Here is a 25,344-nt window from a genome sequence, read left to right as displayed (position 1 = left end):
AAAACTTATGAGGGAGTCACATTTTATTAGTGTTAAAGAAACATTTTGGGGGAAAAAAATCACAACTATATAAAACAGACAAAGATAGATTGACGGATAAAAATAAATAAAATGAAGCAGCACTCCAAATAAAGTGAATGCGTGATGGACCCTCTTTATTCAACCCAAGCAACGTTTTGGCCCAGCCCAATGAGGCCTTTGTCAAGCTTGCCAAAGGCCTCATTGGGTTGAGCGAAAATACGCGGGATGAATAAAGAGGCTCCATGAGCCATCTTCACTTTATTTGGAGTGCTGCTTTATTTTTTCATTAACCGTTGGACCTATTGCCTACTAATGATGCAGACAATAACTATCTCTGCACTAGACGAGGATGCTGTTCAATACTATTTGCCTGGTTGCAATGTGGCCCTGTATATCTGGCTGATTTATAGCTAATTATCATGGAGCTGTACAGCATTTGATGAAGTCCTGCACTGTCAGACCTAGAGCAGCACCCACATCCCAAACTACCCCATCCACTAGCTAAAAAGGCTTAGAGGGAGCATTGTGCCCTGTCATGCAGGTCATATCATTCCTAATTGCTTGCAACATCACTTGTCTGAAGACCGGTAAGAGGGAAGAGAGAACTTGTGCACTAGAACTAGTCTGGCCGCCAGGATCTCCATACCCTCAGGTAGCTTACTAATTACTAATGTATATAATATATTCATTTTCCCAGTGCTAGGTTTTCACTCCACAGACATATTGCTAAGCAGATTTACAGTATATTGTCTGTTTTGTCTTATCTTATTGCTCCTTTTCGCCCACAGTAATTCTAGAACTATATTCAACCTCGGTTTCCTAGTTCATAAACAGCACTGAGGGTGCCTATCATGGAAGTGTGTGCACTGTACTTAATACAAAACATGTGTTTTTCCTGAATAAGTCATGTTGCATCTGTAGCCATCTATTGGGGCCTCTAGGAATAGCTCATCAAAAATTGCAGAACAGCTTTTTGCTCAACTCACAAAGAGGCACCTCTGCCCTTAATTCTGATCATCTCCTTGCACACAGTACGTCCTATTAATCTCTTGAGAATATGAATGTTCTACACTGAACCGGAGCTCCAATACGACCACTGGGAGGAATGAACGCTTCTGCTGTCAAGTCCAAAGCCAGCTGTTGGGTGGTCACACTCTGTTCATCCTCCCTTTCTTTCGGGCGTACTTCATTTTGCCTATAGAACCGAGAGGATGAGTGCGGTTTAAGGCCTGGCTGAAGCATACAAGCATCGCAGAGAAAAATGATCAGTTTCCCCCAGGTCCACATCCACCCACGGCCAAGAATTCCTGCTGTAATTCCGCACGGCTGCTCTTGAAGTTCTCCATGGCAGGGGGCCACCGGTGTGTTTTTCAGTGATCATAGGATCCCATAAGGACTGATATGGTTACATATCTTCAAGGAAACCAACTGTGAATATGCAAGGAGGAAATATATTGGTGGCACCAGTCCAGCTTTATTCATGGAAAACACACCGGCCTAACTATAAATAAAGGTGATGACATAAACAATATAAAATTCAGATGGTCGATTTAAAAAAATATTTACTTAACAAAGGAGGAAAGAAATGTAGAAGCCATTTTGGAACTAAATTTGAGGATGACGCAGTTCTGGAAAGAGAACAGCTACCTTATTAATTATTATTGTGTGTCGTAAGAGGTGACTGGCATCTCTCCCATCCATAGTACCTGATTTGGGTAACATAAAAACTGACAAGTCCACTTCCACTGATGGATAATGGTCACTAGTGCATCCTTTGGCAGGATACCAGTGCCCTATTGAAAGAAATGTAACGTGGTAGTACTGTTACTTTTCTTTGTGTCTGCTTCTATGCTATTTGCAATGGCACAACTGTCTACAGTAGCTCTTTATTTTCTATACATTACTAAAAAAAAAAAAAATTGCTGAGTGGTCCAAGCCATGGCAATATGTAATGTCTGAATACGCATATGACGTAAGGTGGCCATACATAATAGATTAAATTCAGGCAAATAATGTTATGGCAGGACTGGCCGGTCATCCAATGTGCAATGTCAGGTGTTGGAGGATAAATGCCCGGTCCTTTTTTCTCTTTTCTCAAGGAAAATAATCCACCATCAGAGGTGGTTAGCAGTGGGTTATTCCCCTCCTATATCGAAGGAGGGGGTCGAACATGCATGTCTATGGGCGGGAATGTCGGAAGGGAAAAGCTGTCAGGCAAACAAGTGTTTGGTTAGTCATAGTCATGATCTTTCCATGGGCTCACACGATATTGAAATCTGTGTTAATCCATGAGTGAAAACCTTAATAACGCTATATTGGTAATTGACTTAGATTAGTAATATTAGCCTTGTTATCTATTAACAGGTAGGTCCTGAAGCAATATTCTAAACTGAATCATGCTCAAACCAAGCCTGAACTTTGGCTGGAGAACAAACCGTCAGACAATCAGTCTGATGGATTTATCACTAAAAGTTTTCTGCAGCTGCTACAGTATGTAATAGAAAACAGAGGCTGTAAAATGGTGTGATTTACCAGGCGGGAACATGGTCTAAACAGATATATCAATACTTAAAGGGGTTATCCAATGTCATAAACAGCCCCATCCCTGTACACGGATGAAAAAAATCCGGTGTCGGGGGGGAGCAGCCATTGACAGGCGGGGACGTAGACAAGCTTCCTTAGCATCGCAGGTGACGCTAGGGAGGCTCGTTCCTGTCCCTGCCTGCCATTGGCTGCTCTTCCCCGACACCGGATGTTTTCATCCGTGTACAGAGAGAAGCAGCTGCGGCGGTGCGGGGACCTGGAGCGGAGCAGGGTAAGTATATTTTGTGTGAGGGGCACGGCACATAGGGGGGCTGTTTATGACATTGGATAACCCCTATAATCCAGAAAATTTAAAAAATGTTGGCACAAATAGTTTTCTGACTGAAACAGTCCAAAGTAAACCAAACTTGTAAAAGGTGTTGTCCTATCCCAGCCAGGGGAGGCGAAATTATGGATAGGGCCAGCGAGCGCTCCACTGCTTCTCTAACTCCTATGGCAGAGAATAGGAGTTATGCTGCTTCCATAACTCCTGAGTTATGGGAACAGCATAGCTTGCTGTGCTACACTGTTTGCATAGCTCCTATTCACTGTTATGGGAGTTTTGGAAACCGTTTACTGTGGTTATTCTCATCTGGTCCATGAATGGCAAAGATAGGACAACCTCTTTAAGAGGTGTGCAACTTTAATAAATTTTAAGCATCTGATTCCAATGATCTGTATTTACACTGGCAGATGAGACGCCAATCTTAATAAATCTACCCTTAGTGGTCCAATGCAAGTTTAAAGAACAATAAATCATACAGGAATGGTTCCCATAGTTATTCATAAATGCCCCAAAATGCTTATTCCAATTTCAGACATTCGGGGCATATCGCTAGGATATGCCCCCAATGTCTGATAGGTCCAGGTCCCACCTCCGAGACCCACACCTATACTTAGAATGGAGCCCGCAAGGTGCCGCATGCCGCTCTGCTATTTTCAGTCCTCTCGTAGGAATGAGTGGAGGGCAGCCGCAAATGTGCGGTGCGGACTCCGAGACATTGCGGACTCCATTGTAAACATAGGTGCAGGTCCCAGGGGTGGAATCCGCACCTATCAGACGTTTAGGGCATATCCTAGCGATATGCTCCTAATGTCTGAGATGGGAATAACCCTTTAAATCCTGCTAAAAGTAAAGACCCATGTGGAGTGGAGTCTACAAAAGATCATGCTCACCAAACTGGAAGGTTTAATGGTCTCAGCTGCCCACGTGTTGGAATGAGGCTCAAGTTGACTTACGCAGACCACAATTCTGTCCGGAAACACATGCAGTTCTGTACAAAGAAAAAGTTTGAAGAAATTATTTACCAGTATAACAAGCTTAAAAGGGTTTTCCGATTTTTTTTTTTACTGATGACCTATCCTCTGGATAGGTAATCACTATCTGATCAGTGCGGTCCGGCACCTGGGATCTCCGCCGGTCAGCTGTTTGAGAAGCATGATGCTTGCAGTAGCGCAGCAGCCTTCTCTCAGTTCACCAAGCACAGCGCCATATATTGTACAGCGGCTGAGCTTGGTATTGCTGCTAAGCCTCGTTTACTTCAATGGGGCTGAGCTGCACCTAGGCCATGTGACCAATAAACATGACATCACATGGCCTAGGGAAAGCAGTGAGAAGACTGCAGCACAGGTTCTATGTTTCGTAATCTTGTCTTACTTTAGTAAATTTTATTTCAGACGTGATGGAACAAGATTAGGAGTGAAACATCATGATGGCACAATTCATTGTCTAAAGTATGAGGAGTGACATTCTTGATCTTGTTTCAACATCTCATTCTGTGGTCCTCGCTTGTACCATTAGATATCCACCATAAAACTTCAGAAAGGTAGGAAAGTCCAGACTGACATTACATCTAGAGGGAGAGGGCTGATAGCATAAAATTTGTTTAACAGGGAGTCAAGTCAAAATTATGCCCCTCTGTAATATTCATGGGTTTTATGTTTATACATCCACTTAAGCTGAGGAAGAGAGATTAATGTCGCATTCTCACCTGCAGCAAGATGGATCCAGCAGCCTGATCCAGCACAAATGCCGGCCGTCGGTTGGTCCAAAAACCACTGCATGCAACGGTTTTTGTGGAAACCCACTGGTGATTTGTAGAATCCGGCAATGCCGGATCTGGTGAACTCTAGCAGGCTGTTCTCTGCTGGAACAGCCTATCAGAAACGTTCACCAGAGATGTAAAGGTGGCCTAACTTAATAGATCCAATCATATAGGGTAGGTGTCCAAATGGCAGACCAATGTTTAACAACGGTCTTGTATAGAATCTAGGGATCTGGAGGCAGAACCACAGGAAATGGAAAAAGTTAAGACATGTCATCCAAAATTTGGAGCAAGTGTCAGAATACTCCATGTGGAGCTTAATCAGATACCGGTTTGTATAATACACTCAAAGAAGGATCTCCTGTATAGCTGGGTCATACATTCAATATACACTGCTCAAAAAAATAAAGGAAACACTTAAACAACACAATGTAACTCCAAGTCAATCACACCTCTGTGAAATCAAACTGTCCACTTAGGAAGCAACACTGAGTGACAATTAATTTCACATGCTGTTGTGCAAATGGGATAGACAACAGGTGGAAATTATAGGCAATTAGCAAGACACCCCCAATAAAGGAGTGGTTCTGCAGGTGGTGACCACAGACCAACTCTCAGTTCCTATGCTTCCTGGCTGATGTTTTGGTCACTTTTGAATGCTGGCGGTGCTTTCACTCTAGTGTTAGCATGAGACGGAGTCTACAACCCACACAAGTGGCTCAGGTAGTGCAGCTTATCCAGGATGGCACATCAATGCGAGCTGTGGCAAGAAGGTTTGCTGTGTCTGTCAGTGTAGTGTCCAGAGCATGGAGGCGCTACCAGGAGACAGACCAGTACATCAGGAGACGTGGAGGAGGCCGTAGGAGGGCAACAACCCAGCAGCAGGACCTCTACCTCCACCTTTGTGCAAGGAGGAACAGGAGGAGCACTGCCAGAGCCCTGCAAAATGACCTCCAGCGGGCCACAAATGTGCATGTGTCTGCTCAAACGGTCAGAAACAGACTCCATGAGGGTGATATGAGGGCCCGACATCCACAGGTGGGGGTTGTGCTTACAGCCCAACACCGTGCAGGACGTTTGGCATTTGCCAGAGAACACCAAGATTGGCAAATTGGCCACTGGTGCCCTGTGCACTTCACAGATGAAAGCAGGTTCACACTGAGCACATGTGACAGACGTGACAGAGTCTGGAGATGCCGTGGAGAACGTTCTGCTGCATGCAACATCCTCCAGCATGACCGGTTTGGCATTGGGTCAGTAATGGTGTGGGGTGGCATTTCTTTGGAGGGCCGCACAGCCCTCCATGTGCTCGCCAGAGGTAGCCTGACTGCCATTAGGTACCGAGATGAGATCCTCAGACCCCTTGTGAGACCATATGCTGGTGCGGTTGGCCCTGGGTTTCTCCTAATGCTAGACAATGCTAGACCTCATGTGGCTGGAGTGTGTCAGCAGTTCCTGCAAGACGAAGGCATTGATGCTATGGACTGGCCTGCCCCTTCCCCAGACCTGAATCCAATTGAGCACATCTGGGACATCATGTCTCACTCTATCCACCAACGTCACGTTGCACCACAGGAGTTAGCAGATGCTTTAGTCCAGGTCTGGGAGGAGATCCCTCAGGAGACCGTCCGCCACCTCATCAGGAGCATGCACAGGCGTTGTAGGGAGGTCATACAGGCACGTGGAGGCCACACACACTACTGAGCCTCATTTTGACTTGTTTTAAGGACATTACATCAAAGTTGGATCAGCCTGTAGTGTGTTTTTCCACTTTAATTTTGAGTGTGACTCCAAATCCAGACCTCCATGGGTTGAAAAATTAGATTTCCATTTTTTTATTTTTGTGTGATTTTGTTGTCAGCACATTCAACTATGTAAAGAACAAAGTATTTCAGAAGAATATTTAATTAACTCAGATCTAGGATGTGTTATTTTTGTGTTCCCTTTATTTTTTTGAGCAGTGTATTTAGGGAAGAACAGTTTGGGTGTTTCAAGTGTGATATGTCATAAAATAATGACTATCCCTTTAACAATAGATGAGATTAAAAATAAATTTTAACCAAAATGTTCCCAATTGGGCTCAAAATCTAGTTTCCCTATCAGTTTGTCTTTGGAGTGTAGGAGGAAACCCACACAAACATGGGGAGAACATACAGACTGGAAGGAGATGTTGACCTTAGTTGGATTTGAACCTAGAACCCAAGTTCTGCTAAGGACCAGTGCTAACCGTGTTGCCCATAATCGATACCAGGAACACAATGGATATCCAGAACTTTATAAGTGTAATGCTTTATTACCATTGCTGCAACAACGCACGATCATCAACGCATCACGGAAGCCTGAGAAAAAATATTTTCTTTGATAATACCACCTAAAGGTTGGTTTTGGGTTACATCTGACCAATAATGAGAACAATGTGAACTCAGATTTCACAGGCTCAGAGCTTTGCTCAAAAATGAGTTAGTTGCTGCTGTCCAGCTGATGTATCCTGAAGGGTGAAATCTATCTCAGGTGAAACTCAACATGAAAATATCTAAAGTTTTTGTCTCCGTAAGCCAAATATAATTTCCTTACATATATGTACATACTGGCATTCTGATCTGTATCCTGTCAAAACTGGTTCCCACCACATTTCATAAAAAAAAAAAAAAAAAAATCTCCGTCCCACACATAGCAACACAGACAAAAATTACAATTTATCAAATGTAATAGCATCTGTAGGGAGATTACATTACACAAAGTTATTGTATGACAGGTATGATGTGACAGATGAGTGTAAAAATAGCCGGTGAGAGCCGTATTATGTTACAATGCACACTGGGGAGGAATACCATTTATTCCACTACAAGTGGGAGTAACATAGAAGAAGATTAATATTTATCTTGTAACCAGGCACTATAAACATTTTTTTTTTTTTTACTATAAAGAGATCATATTCATGGATTGCATTTTTGGAAGAAGCCATTTTGTAGGGCAGAACATGCAAAATATAATAAATACACCTTAAGTATGGAACAAGGCCCTTTGTATATCATTTATAAAATAATCAGCAGGCACTCACCATCTGAATTTCACATATATAACACATTTAATAAAATGATTGTGAATAATACTATATTATATCTTAAAACTTTACATACAATATATAAAAAATTATGACCATATAACCAATTACAAATGGATAAGAGTATCAGATGTTATAGAATCGAAAAATAGAAAATCGGATAAAGTATCGCATAGAATTATTTTGATGGGATTTTTACGAATGATATTCAAATACAGTTTCAAGTATCCATTAGATATCCAAAATGTGCTTGTCTATATGTCCTTGTTGACAATCCAATACAAAGTTCCTTACAGAAAGTACATGATTGCAATATATAATAGACCAAATTTCGATCGGTCTTTTATCGCAGATATCCTTAATTTAGGCACTGAAGTGTCTGTTGTTTTCAATAGGACACTAAGGCTGTGCAGTTATATCAATGGGTAACTTTCGAATTAATAATACGATTTGTCTTGCATAAGATCAGATAGTCAATTGTTCGTATAAAATTCGATAGCACTTACTGTAGAGGCGTCCCTCTCATAGTTGAGCTACTCACCCAGACCCAGAACTTGTCTTTTCTTTTCGTATAGTGTGGTTATGGCGCTCAGCTGTCGGCGTCCCACGTGGTAGTAGGCAGATACGTATTAAGAAAAGGACAAAGTTGTGGAGGTTGTCTTGAATGATTCCAGCTTTTTCGGATATATGCTTCTTGATCCTGCAGGATAATTATTTGGTAGTTTGGTTCCTCTAGTCCGCCAGACGCGTTTCGAGGTGACCTCACCGATTTAAGCCACTGAGGAAGAGGTGAGCCACTCAAGAAGCATATATCCGAAAAAGCTGGAATCATTCAAGACAAACTCCACAACTTTGTCCTTTTCTTAATACGTATCTGCCTACTACCACGTGGGACGCCGACAGCTGAGCGCCATAACCACACTATACGAAAAGAAAAGACAAGTTCTGGGTCTGGGTGAGTAGCTCAACTGTGAGAGGGACGCCTCTACAGTAAGTGCTATCGAATTTTATACGAACAATTGACTATCTGATCTTATGCAAGACAAATCGTATTATTAATTCGAAAGTTACCCATTGATATAACTGCACAGCCTTAGTGTCCTATTGAAAACAACAGACACTTCAGTGCCTAAATTAAGGATATCTGCGATAAAAGACCGATCGAAATTTGGTCTATTATATATTGCAATCATGTACTTTCTGTAAGGAACTTTGTATTGGATTGTCAACAAGGACATATAGACAAGCACATTTTGGATATCTAATGGATACTTGAAACTGTATTTGAATATCATTCGTAAAAATCCCATCAAAATAATTCTATGCGATACTTTATCCGATTTTCTATTTTTCGATTCTATAACATCTGATACTCTTATCCATTTGTAATTGGTTATATGGTCATCATTTTTTTATATATTGTATGTAAAGTTTTAAGATATAATATAGTATTATTCACAATATTTTATTTAATCAATCATTTTATTAAATGTGTTATATATGTGAAATTCAGATGATGAGTGCCTGCTGATTATTTTATATTTGTTTAAATTAAGAGAGTAGGTGAATCACTTGCAGCAGGGCAGCATTACCACGGTGACAAGTGGGGTGAGCCACTATAACTTGCAACCTTTGTATATCAGTTCAATGTAACGGTAAAAGGGTTGTCTCAAACCCTATACTAGTTATAGACTAACTACTGGCACCCTCAATAATCGGGGGGGGTCTCATGTTGCCTGTTTGAATGGAGCAGCAGTCAAGCACACTGCTGAAGATAGCTGATGGGACGCTTGGCTATCTTCAGCAGACCTATAGAATTTGAACAGAATACTAGTGCACATGTTGGGACTGCTGCTATATTTAACAGGGACCCTGTTCTTGCAATTAGTGGGGCCCCAGCAGTTCTGTGACTAGGTGATAAGATCTCATTCTTTTTTATTCATATGTATATTAAATACGGATTCACATTTCTTTAGCCTCAGTGGAGCATCTAGGAAACTGGTTGGGCATTGGATAGGCCACAACCCACTTATTACGGTAATTAATGTCAATATGACTATTACATAACTGTTTCTAAAGGGGTTGTCTGGTTTGTAAAGAAAAACCTTTTCAAACACTCTATTAGGAAATTCAGGATCACCATCTATCTAATAGCCCTCCTGCTCTGGAGGACGTATTATACGCTCATTGACAAAAATAAAATAATGCACCAAATAGGAGTTGATGGAATCGAATGAAACTTTCTATGTGTCAATGTAATGATGAGATATGTAAGAGATTTCAGTATTAAAGTGAAAGGATATGTTTATTGGGGAAAAGTGTACAACTGAAAGGAGGCTCTAGGACCTTGTTTGACTTCCTCTAGCCTTTATAAAGCAGGAGGGGAAGGACTTTTATACCCTCTTGTGGCAAGACCCAATGTCTAATCGGATCACAACAGTAATCATTCACATATCTGCCTGAGACATAACTGCATGCCGAGTTTTACAGCAATCCGACATTTCTAGTAGGGTGCGTTATTTTTGTGTGTCAATGACTTTTTTTTCTATCCATGTATTGCAATGATTTCAATAGATATCATGGGGAATTTATCATAAGGGTAAAATATATATCCAAAACTGGAACTATCTCATATATAGAATATATATAATCTCATATATAGACTAAATATATTCTCGCTCTGGAGAAAGAAAATGAAAAAGGGCAGTGTGCCTTAAAATGATACCAACTCAAATAAATTGTTAAATACACCAGAGGAAAGATTCCTTGTGGAATTCTGTAGAATTTCAGGGGCAAGGCAAGCAAATCCAGCAGAACAGCAGCAGTAGTCGTAGTACCACGATGATATACCTCGATACTGATGTTGCACGACACAGCGAAGGTTAACCCATCTCTTAATAAAATAAGCTGCAATCCGCAAACGAGTTCCTAAACAAAAAAAGAAAAAAGCATAAAAATCTGGCATTTACTTGTACAAAGCAAAACTACAGATATTGTTATGATGAAAAGGGCACATGATGGAGACAGATGTATGAGGAGGGACCTGAAGGTAATTCAAAGAGCAGCGCTTCATTAGGGTGTTTAAATGTCCCTCTAAAAATAAATTCAAACAATAAGTCATCAAGCCCTTTACAGTTTTAGCTATATAACTTTGGAGGAAGCTTGTGTGACAACAAACATTGCCACCAGGTAATGCTTCTTTGATGCAGACCTCCCACAGAAACATGCAAGACACATTCTCAACGTACTGTACATCTATGTGGACACGATTGCTTGAAGTTACAGGCCCAAAGTCTGAGCCACAGCGGTAAAGATTCTGATGACAACATCTCAGTTCTATCAGATGTAGTCATGTCATAGACATTTATCATTTGTGGTTGATTTGTGTCAGTTTTAAGTTACTCTTTGCTGTGTGTGTCTGTGCCAAATTTATGAAATGGCGCACCTTAATAATATAGTTGGCGAGAGTGCAATGTGGTTAACATCTATATGTGTACAAGTACACCAGGGGGTTGCCAGGTGTGGAGATGCAACTTTTGGGCAAGTTTTCCAAAAGTTGCACATAGTAAATGTGCCATAATCTAGGTCTAATTCTCATTTTTGTCCCTTAAACATAGACTGCTTTGAAAAGTGGCGAGGCTCACCAAATGTTGCAAAAAAGGCCGCAATTGGGATCACAAAAAAACTGACGTATCTGATTTGATAAATGTCCCCCTTTGTGTTCATCTAAAACCATAAATACAAAAACATCTATATCTTAGGCTACTTTCACAATTGTGGTACAGCATTCCGGTAAGCTGTTCTGGAGTTCTCCGGATTCAACATTGCCGGATGCTACTGGAATGTCCACCGGCCCCATTTCTCTGGCCGATTCCCAACATTCTATGCCGGAACAGACTGGTGGAAAGCTGTACCACATATGTGAAACTAGCTGTACTTTATTGTATTTAAGTCCATGAGGGGAAAAAAAAAAATCTATTGTGGACCTCACAGAAATTCCACGGCAAAATCTCCATGTGTTACTGCATCACATCTATTGCAAAATTCTGCAGAAAGACCTGACATAGTGCAAATCTGAAATCTGCATCACCTTAATTTCTGCATGAACACTGTTCCATAGGGTGAAGATGAGATTTAACTAAATCAAATCCATTCTGCTGCTACTGTATTCCACTGAGGATTTTCCACCCACACATCCGGATGAATGAAAATCTGTTTATGTGTAAACCTACCCTTAAAATCGTAACAGGAAAGCTAATCAATTAAAGGGGTTGTCCGAGTTATGAAAAAAAATAATAATATAGCACTGAAAATCTGATATATAACTGAGCTAAGCAAGTTTTATGCAAAAAAAATAATATATATTTCCTAATTTCCCTGGTTCTTTTCTAGCCCTTTGTTTACATGCAATAAAAACGATCTCTGCCCCTCCCCCTGCTCTGCTAAGGGAGTGAATACAAGAGCTGCCCTGAGTGACATGTCTGCCTGCTGGGAGTATGTGTAGGACTAGAAGTCCCAGCTGTATAATGACACTGCTAAGGGAGTGGATACAAGAGCTGCCCTGAGTGACATGTCTGCCTGCTGGGAGACTCTGCAGCATGTTGTATGTGTAGGACTACAAGTCCAAGCTGTATAATGACACTGCTAAGGGAGTGGATACAAGAGCTGTCCTGAGTGTTGGGAGAATCAACAGCAACTTAGTGTAGAACTACAAGTCCCAATTGTATAATGACACTGCTAATACACACAGGATCTTCCCCCTACCTTCTTGTGCAATGCTCTCTGTAGTATGTCAGCTCCAGTGCCCAGCATTGTCTCCTCACTGCCTGCAGAGCTAGCCAGTATGTGCAGCTGAAGGGGTTAAGAATCCTAGCTTTCACAGTGCTCCTATTGTTAGAGCAACAGTTTGTACTCCAGAGCGGTTATTCCTTCTGCAACTTGAATAAATGTTAGCCATTTCTAAAGGTTTTCCATTATTTCCTCCTTTTTCATACTTGTATTCCGACAGTGTGCTCCCACAAACCAGCAGTTAAATGCATTGAGAGGACTCCTGAGCTCACGCACATAATTGAGAGGCTTCATTTAGTTTAGGTGGTGTTTTGGAGTTGACAGATTCTGTTTAAGAACAGGGGGAAGGAGGACAGTACTGCTATAATAATCAGGTTCCATCACGATACTGCCGTATAGTATCAATATAAAATTACCATAGTACAAATATGTAATAGTGCCATATAATGCTTGAATACATGTGCTGTATAACAACAGGTATTACAGCTTCTGTAAAATATCATTAGAATTGACTGCAGTCTACAGAGACTGATGTAACCCATGAGACTTGCCCATTTATTCATCCCAAATTTCCTACAGATCTCTAGTATATTGCCTTTTGCAATATGCAGATAAAAAAAGTTATCCACCTCGTGATGTACAGCAGACTGAAGGATATTTCACCTTGTGTCTGGTGCTAAAGCAAAGTATTCCCAAGGGCAGAATGCCCTGCTTTCCACCAGCCCCTTTCAAGTTCTTCTTTGTTGTGTCTTGTTGGCGCAAGCAAGACTTTCTTTTTGGCCAAATCTGGTCGAAAATTAGAGAAACGCTATTTTTGGGTACTTACTGGAACATCAAGACAGCCAGAACCTCCACACAACAACAAGGGACAACATATTGTATACACCAGGGATCAGCAACCTGTAGCACTCCTGGTGTTCTGAAACTACAACTCCCAGAATGCTCCATTCACTTTTATGGGAGCTGTAAGAACAGCCAAGCATGTTTGCATGCTGGGAGTTGTAACTTCACTGCAGCTGAAGTGCCAATGGTTGCTGATCCCTGGTATACACCATGAACTTGAATGACAAAAATGACAAGGGATAGCATAAATACTTCTTGTCTTAGAAAATATCAAAACCCTAGAACTCCTTACACAATCTTGTGTATACGCTTCAACTTTAAAACACTGTCAAATCCTGTCTCCTAGAATTTCCAGTAGTCAGTTCCCGTCCCTAAAATTGGTTTGGAAATTAAAACCTATATATAAAAAAAGCAATGGAGAAAAAAAAGAGAGGGGCAGACCTAAAAGGGGTTGTCCCATCAGGACTGCCCATTTCCACAGTTTACTAGAGCCACATGTACATCACACAGGTGTTTTCCTGGGCTCAGGACGTCCTTCTATTAGCAGCAGAGAGCTATTGCAAAGCGCACATGTACTTTTAAGCTCCTTTGATTGAAGATGGTGGCCCAGTGGTTAACATTGTTGACTTGCAATGCTGGGTTTGGATCTCAACATGGACATCTGCTTGGGAATTTAATATTCTCCACGTGTGTGCGTAGCTGAGATAGGGTAATTAAATAGTGTGCACCAGGGGCTGATTTGTATCATGATAACCTTTGTAAAATGGTCAAGAATATTTTGGAGGTAAATAAGCAATACAAAAAGATGTTACTAAAAAAGAGGTTACATGGCCATCATGTTACAATATGGAATACAGGCTACCATTACAGCTAGACCAGAGTTGGAATTGCCCTCAATCCAACAAGGTCAAAGGGGTTATCACACAAAAATGATCATCGATGGGGGGAAATCTAATCACTGAGACCACCCAGTGATCCTGAGAACAATGGGCCCATAGTCCCCTCTATAAATGAAGCGGTAGCGCGCATGTTGGTCTACCGCTCTACACACTTCCATGGGACTAATAGACTGCTCTCTATGTCACTTCCATGTGAATGAAGGACTGGAATGGCATGTATGCTACCACTCTGTTAAGGTGGAGGAATTACAGACCCCTTTTGTTCACTGGATTGGCAAGTCCAACTTCTGGATAGGTGAAAAAGTTTTTGTGTGATAACCCCTAAGTAATTGGGTGACTCCACACATTTAAGAAACAGTTCAAGATACAGATATACCGTATTTTTCAGACTATAAGACACATTTTCCCCCGCCAAAAATGGGGACACATGACAGTGCGTCTTATAGTCCGAATGCTAATAACTGCTTCCATTATGGAAGAGGTCATTAGCATGCAGGAGGAACTGGGAGGTGAGAGTAGCGCTGCGCAGGTTGTACTCACCTTCCCTGGTCTTCCAGGTCTCGCTGGGCACTGTGTCCTGACAACGCACAGCAGCAGAAATTAATGCACATAGGCGCGCACTATGATCTGATGCTGTGTAACGTCAGGTCACAATACACAGCAGGACCCGGATGATGAAATGAAACGGTGTGTCCTGGATCTGCAGCACTGTCCAGAGGTCTGCTGATGGGGGGGCTGAGGGATTTAGGCTGATTGGGTCTGATCTGAGGCAGAATAGGGGTCTGATCTGAGGCTGATTAGGGGTCTGATCTGAGGCTAATGGAGGCTGGGGGGTTTGATCTGAGGCTGATGGGGTGGTCTGATCTGAGGCTGATAGCGCTTGGGGGTCTGATGAAGAATGGTGGTCTGATATGGGTCTGATGAAGAATGGGGAACTGATTTCGGAGGTCTGCTCTGAGGTCCGATGGAAAATATTTTTTTTCTTATTTTCCTCCTCCAAATCCTAGGTGTTTCTTATAGTCCGATGTGTCATATAGTCAAAAAAAAAAACTTGGCTTTGTTGATGAGGCACAAACCCAAGTTCAGCTTCAGATTTTTAAACAGTAATGTATGCACAGAACCGAACTGTCACAGGCATGGGACTAAGCAAGTCTCACCTTACTTGTGACTATAAGAAGAAGGCCTTATACAAATTACTGCGGTTCAGAGTGCATATTATAAACAAAGTTTTGAAACAAATTGGGTTCAGATAGAGGAGTCCTAACCCGATTCGCTCATCATCTCCATTCATCACATCTGTAATGTATTTTACTTCTTATATTGTTAAATTATTTTTATTATGCAAATGACGAATGGCCAAAAACATTTGGATGCACTAAATACTGTTTCTTTGTCCTTCCATGTAGAGACTTTAAATGCGTACATGCCAGGTTTAAACTTGTTCCAGCCCTCGCCATGGCTCCACTCGTATGTTTCTGCTGGATAGGTTGATACTTTACAAACTTATACTGTAAAAAATCTCCAGTTTCTTTCTGTTGCTGTTTATTTACAGATTATATGATTAAGCACAACTGCGAACCTGTGAATATATTGATGTTGTCTTTTCTTTATATAATGGTAAACTGTTTAGTTTAGCATTAGTGGTTTTGATTCAAGTACGATTCGCCCCACCAACTAATTTAAAAAGAACACTTGACAGCTGCTGCAAACAGGTAACACCTGTCTCATCTGAAATTCATACGTACAACAGTCAATTACAGACAGCCATAAAGAGATAGGTTGATAGAAGACACAGGGCAACCAATCGTTCTCTAGTCGAAGATCAAATTGTGGAAAATCATAGGTTGCTTAAAGCAGTTAAGGTCCCAATATAAAGTGGTGTATTGTTGGCCAAACGTCCCGAGAACAGTGTGCTCTGCCTACAGTCTAATGCCTGTCGGGTTCTACCAACGCTCCCCCAAAAGATGATGTTGGAGTAAAGATGGATAGTGTAAAATTAATATTTTTGCCAAATCCTTTTTCTTTACTTAGAGATAGGCCACAGTCAGAAGTGTCTGGCAACTGCTTTCTCTTCTCTTCCTGTTAAATATGTATAAATGTTGGGCCAAGCCGAACGTATATGTCTATGGGGGAGCCGCCAGGAAGGAGTTGGGAGAAAGCTGCCGGCTGAACAATCGTTCGGCTGACAGCTATTGAATGTGTATGGCCGCCCTGTAGGATTGTTCTTGAGGTCACAAACTTGAGCAGTATCAGATCAAAAAAACATCCTCTCAATTAAGATGGTGGACATCCATCCTTTTTTCTCAGTCTTCCATTAGATAAATGCTCACCTGTAATAATAAAGGGAGGTCTGTCAGCGGTTTTGACTATGATAAACTGCAGACAGCACTAGGTAGAGGCTGGGCTGGGGAGAGCAGTACAAACATACCTTTTATTATCAGAAGTACCCTGAATATGAACATTTATTCTGCCAGATTCTGCTCCTGTAAGTCATCCTGTTGGTCAGAAGCTCTTAATCTGATACTTCTCACTGGACAATGCTAAGCCAACTTTATTAAAAGTAATTCCAATAATAGAACCAAGGATGTCCATAGAAGAGGTGTAGGAAAAATCTAAATGGAACACCCCTGGAGCTGGTCCTCATTTCTCATCCCAGAGCAGTAGGTCCCAGAACATGATCCCTCCACTTTTACATTGTTTTTACAAAAGTAGCCGAAATAAAGAGAAAAACCATGGCACTGGTGCCATCCCTGTAGAAGACATGATCATTATTGAAGCAATACAAATAAAAGATGCATTTTGGGGGACCAGCCCCTTCACCTATGATAAGGTGACAACTATTTTTATGTGGACATCCGGAGTGGTGGTAATGAATAAGGGTGGTTCCAGTATCACAGTATCAAATATGATCTCTTTTTGCACTCGATTCTTTAGCATGTAGGGACTGTAGAGATGGCAGAGAAGATGTCTGGTGGCTTTCAGGGGGGGGGGGGGGGGGGGGGGGTGTTCTAAGGTAAGTGTTTATACTGACCAGGACTACAGGGTATGATTAATATTATAGGGCATAAGTACGACAATGCAGCTGTTATGAGCACCAGAATTTAAATAAAAATTAGCTTTGCTTTATCTAGCTGTAGAGAAATCATACCACAAAAATTATTTATCACTGGGACCTCCACAATCCTGAGAACAAGAGTTCCCAAGTTCCCTCTATGAATGGAGAGGTAAAGCACACGTTGGTCCAGCACTCCATTATTTTTTATGGGTCTGATGTAGCGATGTCTATGTCAGCCTCATAGAAGTGAATGGACCAACATGCACATTACCACTCTATTCATAGATGGGACTCGGAGATCCCTTGTTCTTGAAATTGTGTGGAAAGGTCGTTGACCACACTGTGATCCATTATTTATCACCTATACTGCAGATAGCTGATAAATAGTTTTTGAGGGACAACCTCTTTTGGGCGAGATGAATAAAAGCTAGTCTATATGGGAATATATGGGTTGTTGAAGATATGCCCTTTAAAAAAAATGCATCTAGAATGTTCACGCTGTTTTGGTAGTGTGATACAATCTGCCAGGCATGTGAGTCTATTCAAACCATTTCCATTAGAAAGCTAAGTCAGGTCAATGGGATTATGTCATATTCATACAGTTATGAAATACTGACTTTAAAATAAAATTAAAAAAAGTTGCCAATTCCCAGTTCAAATTTATATGTGCTGACAAGAAAAAAATAATCTCTAAAATGACAGAGACAAAGGCATAACATAAAACTAACATAAATCTTGATTTATGACCATTTCCTCTAATTGTGAAGCTCACGGTAAAAAGTGATTCATTGTCTGTGTATTCCAAAAGAACAAAGAAGTGAGAGTAGTGTATGCTGCAGTGCCGACAGACAAGGCTTTTCAGACAGAATACACCACAGTGCAAGGGCATCCAGACTTGTGATACTGCTCAGAGACCAAATGTCACTGCTCCCCAGTCATAATGCCGTCTTATGTCACACATTCAGACTCTGCATGGATAAAATGGCCACGCACTGTCAAAGCACCGGATTGTTTTATAGAAAACAAGATTCCTCTTGTGTCCACAATCTTGAATGGAATTAGAAGATTATGAATTGGCAAAGTAAAGAGGGGCACACAAAGAGGCCTTGGAAATGAGTCGGACATCCAAGTTCCTCCAATTTCCCTAAAGGGAGTGAACGCCTACCAAATTATTAATGTGAAAACAGGTGAGCCTTGTTTCACTTATTCACATTCTGATACTTTACAAAAAGTTCTTTAACCCCTTAAGGCCACAGTCATTTTTCGCCTTGGGAATGCAAATAATTTTTTCAGTTTTGTGTCCTAACAGCCACAACTTTTTTATATTTTTATTCGAAGAATGAGGTTTGCTTTTCTGTGGTATGTTTTTTTTGGGCCATGATTTTCAGGTGCATGTGAATTGATGTTTCATTGGTATTTTTTTTAAGGAGGGCTAAAAAGCACACCTGTTACCTTTATTGCATAGGTTGTTAAAATTATATCAATATTTCTACTATTTTTTAAAGGTGTCTTTTTATTTTTTTCTAATCAAAATTTGTTAATGCAAACTTTATTTAACATATTGGCCCAGATGTACTAGTCCTAAAGATGGCGTAAACCTAGACAGGTTGTCTAAACCTGCACCAGACTTATCACAGTGGATCAGTCTAGATGAGAAATCTGATGCAGATGTAACAGATCTCCTGGCACCCCGACTGGGTACCTCCGTTGATGGATGCTTCTAGTGCTTCCCGAGGGCTCCAAGCACTTAACACCGTAACCACCACAGACCCCACGAACCGCCGCAGCTTTGTTGGAATCTCGCCGTCCTCCACCCACTCTGGACCCAAGACCGGGCTTCAGCTTCCAGTGGGTGAACCTCTCCTAAATAAAGAGAGCAGGAACCAGAAACAAGCTCTTACAAGAGCTTATACTCAGGGGAGTATTGTGATATAGCAATCCCCAAGAGTGTAGTTATCCCATCCCCCAAACATGAGCCAAGACTTCATGAAGGGGTAAAGCAGGTCTGTTTAATGAGCACAAAGGCATTTTGTATATACAGTTTTCCTCACAAGGTTACCACCCACATGGACCTTGTCACAACAGCCAATCAACACAGTATTGTACAGTTACACACTCCCAGCTAATGTACACAAACCCCCCTCTGCCTGTGATACAATTAACAAAATACAATGGGCATTGTCTGTGACGCAATCAACTAAATACAATGGGCATTGTCTGTGATGCAATCAACAAATACAATGGGCATCGCCTGTGACACAATTACCAAACACAATTAACTTAATCACTCACAGGCAGAAAAAACACATTTTTCCCAAAACACTGAAAACACCTCAAAACCCCACATATCCCCATAAATTATACATGCATGGATAGCTCTGATCTGGGCGAACAACATATCCAAAAATCACCCAGGTCCGAGCAAGGGCTCCCGAATTCCATGGAAGTCATATTTGACCGACGGCAAGCATTGCTTTCCTGCCCAAAACAGTTCCACAGATTTAGGCTGTGTGGCTGTTCTATCTTCTCCTTCAAAGTTAGTATATGGGCGATAATCCTGAGGCAAGAGGCTGGCAAACAGGCCCCTCCAAAACCCAGTGGCAAGGTTATTTTCGCCACAGCAGAGATAGACAATTTTACCATTCAATACCAACTATTGGTTGGAGCAGCTTAGACCCCACCCCCTTAGCTAAAAAGCTCTGCCCATATTTTACTAAGCCCCACTCCCATGTTGAGCATGTTGGGGAAAAAACTGTTGAAACCCTAGATATTTTTGGGCACAGACATGTTAGTAAATCTGGGTCATTGTTTTAATCCCATTAAAGGCCTTTTTATTAGGGATCGACCGAATATCGGAAGTACCGATATTATCGGGCGATATTCAGGATTTTGTACATTATCGGTATCTAACCGTTCTGATATACCGATAATGCGTATAAAGCGAATACTAGTGAGCGCTTCCATTATTGAAGCGCGCACTAGTATGCATCGGGAGCGGGGAAGAAGCGCAGCAAGCGCTTCCGATACTCACCCTCCCTGGTCTTCTTTGATGGGGCCCGCGCTGCACTGTCCTGACCCCGTACAGCGTCAGGATGTAGTGCACACACTATGACCTGACGCTGTACGCTGTCAGGTGACAGTGAAGCGCGGGGCCGGAGAAGACAGGGGAGCGAGACGCCGGACCCGGAGATGAAAAGGAGCCGCGGCGCAGGAGAGGTGAGGAGTTTTTTTATTTTATTCATCTGAGGTCTGATAGGTGTTAATAAAGGTCTGATCTGACGTCTGATAGGGGTTAATAAAGGTCTGATCTGAGGTCTGATAGGGGTTAATAAAGGGCAGATCTGAGGTCTGATAGGGGTTAATAAAGGGCTGATCTGAGGTCTGATAGGAGTTAATAAAGTAAGTGAGTAGGGGGGATGGTGTGGAAATTTGCATTTGGCACTAGTATATTATAAATGTAAATTATAAATTGACTACCAACTAAGGGCTTTATTAATTTATAATATACTAGTGCCAAATGCAAATTTCCACCACCTCAGTGACTACCAACTAATAAAATATACACTGCTCAAAAGCAGGGAACACAAAAATAACACATCCTAGACCTGAATTAATTAAATATTCTTCTGAAATACTTTGTTCTTTACATAGTTGAATGTGCTGACAACAAAATCACACAAAAATAAAAAAAATTGAAATCAAATTTTTTAACCCATGGGAGGTCTGGATTTGGAGTCGCACTCAAAATGAAAGTGGAAAAACACACTACAGGCTGATCCAACTTTGATGTAAACAAAACAAGTCAAAATGAGGCTCAGTAGTGTGTGTGGCCTCCACGTGCCTGTATGACCTCCCTACAACGCCTGTGCATGCTCCTGCTGAGGTGGCGGACGGTCTCCTGAGGGATCTCCTCCCAGACCTGGACTAAAGCATCTGCCAACTCCTGGACAGTCTGTGGTGCAACGTGACGTTGGTGGATAGAGCGAGACATGATGTCCCAGATGTGCTCAATTGGATTCAGGTCTGGGGAACGGGCAGGCCAGTCCATAGCATCAATGTCTTCGTCTTGCAGGAACTGCTGACACACACCAGCCACATGAGGTCCAGCATTGTCTTGCATTAGGAGGAACCCAGGGCCAACCGCACCAGCATATGGTCTCACAAGGGGTCTGAGGATCTCATCTCGGTACCTAATGGCAGTCAGGCTACCTCTGGCGAGCACATGGAGGGCTGTGCGGCCCTCCAAAGAAATGCCACCCCACACCATTACTGACCCAATGCCAAACCGGTCATGCTGGAGGATGTTGCAGGCAGCAGAACATTCTCCATGGCGTCTCCAGACTCTGTCACGTCTGTCACATGTGCTCAGTGTGAACCTGCTTTCATCTGTGAAGAGCACAGGGCGCCAGTGGCGAATTTGCCAATCTTGGTGTTCTCTGGCAAATGCCAAACGTCCTGCACGGTGTTGGGCTGTAAGCACAACCCCCACCTGTGGACGTCGGGCCCTCATATCACCCTCATGGAGTCTGTTTCTGACCGTTTGAGAAGACACATGCACATTTGTGGCCTGCTGGAGGTCATTTTGCATGGCTCTGGCAGTGCTCCTCCTGTTCCTCCTTGCACAAAGGCGGAGGTAGTGGTCCTGCTGCTGGGTTGTTGCCCTCCTACGGCCTCCTCCACGTTAAGGGACCAAAAGTAATGGGGCAATTGGCTTCTCAGCTGTTCCATGGCCAGGTGTGTGTTATTCCGTCATTATCCCAATTACAATGAGCAGATAAAAAGGTCCAGAGTTCATTTCAAGGGTGCTATTTGCATTTGTAATCTGTTGCTGTCAACTCTCAAGATGAGATCCAAAGAGCTATCACTATCAGTGAAGCAAGCCATCATTAGGCTTAAAAAACAAAACAAACCCATCAGAGATAGCAAAAACATTAGACGTGGCCAAAACAACTGTTTGAAACATTCTTAAAAAGAAGGAATGCACCGGTGAGCTCAGCAACACCAAAAGACCCGGAAGACCACGGAAAACAATTGTGGTGGATGACCGAATAATTCTATCCCTGGTGAAGAAAACACCCTTCACAACAGTTGGCCAGATCAAGAACACTCTCCAGGAGGTAGGTGTATGTGTGTCAAAGTCAACAATCAAGAGAAGACTTCACGACAGTGAATACAGAGGGTTCACCACAAGATGTAAACCATTAGTGAGCCTCAAAAACAGGAAGGCCAGATTAGAGTTTGCCAAACGACATCTAAAAAAAGCCTTCACAGTTCTGGAACAACATTCTAAGGACAGATGAGACAAAGATCAACTTGTACCAGAGTGATGGGGAGAAAAGAGCAAGGAGAAGGAAAGGAACTGCTCATGATCCTAAGCATACCACTTCATCAGTGAAGCATGGTGGTGGTAGTGTCATGGCGTGGGCATGTATGGCTTTCAATGGAACTGGTTCTCTTGTAATTATTGATGATGTGACTGCTGACAGCAGCAGAATGAATTCTGAAGTGTTTCGGGCAATATTATCTGCTCATATTCAGCCAAATGCTTCAGAACTCATTGGACGGCGCTTCACAGTGCAGATGGACAATGACCCAAAGCATACTGCAAAAGCAACCAAAGAGTTTTTTAAGGGAAAGAAGTGGAATTTTATGCAATGGCCAAGTCAATCACCTGACCTGAATCCGATCGAGCATGCATTTCACTTGCTGAAGACAGAACTGAAGGGAAAAAGGCCCAAGAACAAGCAGGAACTGAAGACAAATGCAGTAGAGGTCTGGCAGAGCATCACCATGGATGAAACCCAGCATCTGGTGATGTCTATGTGTTCCAGACTTCAGGCTGTAATTGACTGCAAAGGATTTGCAAACAAGTATTAAAAAGTGAAAGTTTGATTTATGATTATCATTATGTCCCATTACTTTTGGTCCCTTAACAAGTGGGAGGCACATATGCAAACTGTTGTAATTCCTACACCGTTCACCTGATTTGGATGTAAATACCCTCAAATTAAAGCTGACAGTCTGCAGTTAAAGCACATCTTGTTTGTTTCATTTCAAATCCATTGTAGTGGTGTATAAAGCCACAAATATTAGAATTGTGCCGATGTCCCAATATTTATGGACCTGGCTGTATTCAAGTGCCTAATGGCACACTATACCTGTTACGATTTTTTTATCTAGAAACTGCTGAATTATATGTACTTTTTCTCTAGATAAATCACCATTCTTATCCATGAGCTACTGTTTTTACAGCTCAGCTCCATTTGCTCCATTTCCATTTCTAATTTCCTATAACCTACGTATAATCATCACTGCAAGGATTCCTAAAACAGAACATACTTGAATAGTTAAATCCCATTACGTACTCTAATGCAAAACCATTCATTTTTATTTAAAGGGGTTACCCCACATAATTAATTTATCAAATATCTACAGGTCGTTGGGGGTCTGACCACTGAGTCTTCTGCCAATCGGAATCATGGTTCAGCGTGACCTGGATGAATGGAGTGGTGCTGCGCAGGAGTAACCACTGCTTTATTCATTATGGGACTCCCAAGTACAGTGCTTGGCTCCATCTCTGACAATCCCAGAGAAGTGAATGTAGAGGTGATGGTGCACATGTATTCATGGAGGGAACTCATGGACCTACCATTCTCTTGATCGGGTCCCAGAGGTTGGACACCCAGTAATCATATATTTATCACCTATCCTGTGCATACGTGATGCTGGATGCAAACGGAATGTCCGCTGGCTCAATTAAGTAAAGAGGGGTCCGGCGGAGATACGGTCACATTCCGGCAAAAATGCAGACAATCGGCCAAACACAAACCCGCACGCTGCTGTCCGGCTGAATCCCTCCATTCTCTGCCGGATGTCCTTGCCGCAGATGTGAAACTAGCCTAAATCTCCCACTAATAAGAAGCATGTAAAGCCGGCACCAAGACTAATTGTCCCGTGTCCCTGCTCCTTGATAGGCCAACGAGTCCGACTGTCAGTAGGGCTGGTTGCCACAGCAATGGAACGACCCTGGCTGCACTGCAACAGAGGGGCCAAGCCCACCGCCAGAGCACAGACAGATTAGCAAGTGACAGTATACAATGCCCTATTCATTACATAGTAATACATTTTGTGGGTTAACTCCTTTATCACAGCACATTGCCCTAGAATAAGGTCCATCAAGGTTTCAATAGTGTTGATGACAATAATACACAATTCTTGCCATCAACAATTACCAAAACCTCAACAAAACCCCAAACAAAAATTTGTAGCACAGATGTGAACAGATCTGTTTCAGTAATAGATATGAAGACCTTGTTTCAGATAGTGTTTCATAGAAACCATACCATTTGGGTCAATGCAAAAATTCAACTTACAGCCATGGCATAGTTAATATCCAAAATGAACCAAAAGATGCCTGGGAAGAAGTGGAAATGCCAGCGTTCTACAATAAATTTGCCCAGCAGGATAATATCCGCACTGAGAACCATCCTGCTGCTGATCCTTCCTCACCAGATATCCCTGAGTCCAGAGGCGACCAAGAAAGGTGGATTAAGCTCCAGTCTGAAAGTAGAGTCCTCGGTGAACTGCTCGACTTCCTTACCAGTGGGAGAACTCCTGAGAGAGTCCGCAGGAAGAGTGTAGACCCAGAACTGATGAGACTGTGGAGACATCGCCACCTACTTTTCCTTCAAAAAGGCCTGTTGCTTAGAAGGAGCCTGGACCCAGTGTCCTGTGATTGGATATATCAAATCCTCCTACCACGTTGAGATGCCAGTCTGGTGCTAGAAATGTATCACAGCCAGTCCGGACACTTCGGCGTGCAGAAGACTGAGGCCACTATTCGCAGAAGATTCTATTGGATTGGGATGAAAGACGATATTGAGAAATGGTGCCGAGAATGCACTGCCTGTGCTGTGGGGCGAACTGAACGTCATGACCGGAGGGCGCCTCACCATCCTATCGTAAGTAAAACTCCTTTAGAACTTGTTGCTATTGATCATGTGAAGTTGGAGCCGAGTCGCTCAGGGTATACTTATGCCATGACCA

The 25,344-nt window shown here is 42.2% G+C and overlaps 1 protein-coding gene across 3 annotated transcripts in view; it reads right to left on the bottom strand.

Moving 5' to 3' along the window:
• The window catches only part of LOC120999016 (SLX4 interacting protein), a 225,668-nt gene that overhangs the window by 27,794 nt on the left and 172,530 nt on the right, over positions 1-25,344 (bottom strand). For all 3 annotated transcript variants that reach the window (XM_040429896.1, XM_040429897.1, XM_040429898.1), the window contains 2 exons: positions 10,564-10,641; positions 3,781-3,878 (listed from right to left, as the gene is read on the bottom strand). In XM_040429896.1, the coding sequence (XP_040285830.1) occupies positions 3,781-3,878; positions 10,564-10,641 (176 nt within the window). The remainder of the gene's footprint in view (positions 1-3,780; positions 3,879-10,563; positions 10,642-25,344) is intronic.

Source organism: Bufo bufo, chromosome 4 (genome assembly GCF_905171765.1).
Source record: "Bufo bufo chromosome 4, aBufBuf1.1, whole genome shotgun sequence".
NCBI classification, from domain to species: Eukaryota; Metazoa; Chordata; class Amphibia; order Anura; family Bufonidae; genus Bufo; species Bufo bufo.
This window is presented reverse-complemented; position numbering and strand designations above follow the sequence as displayed.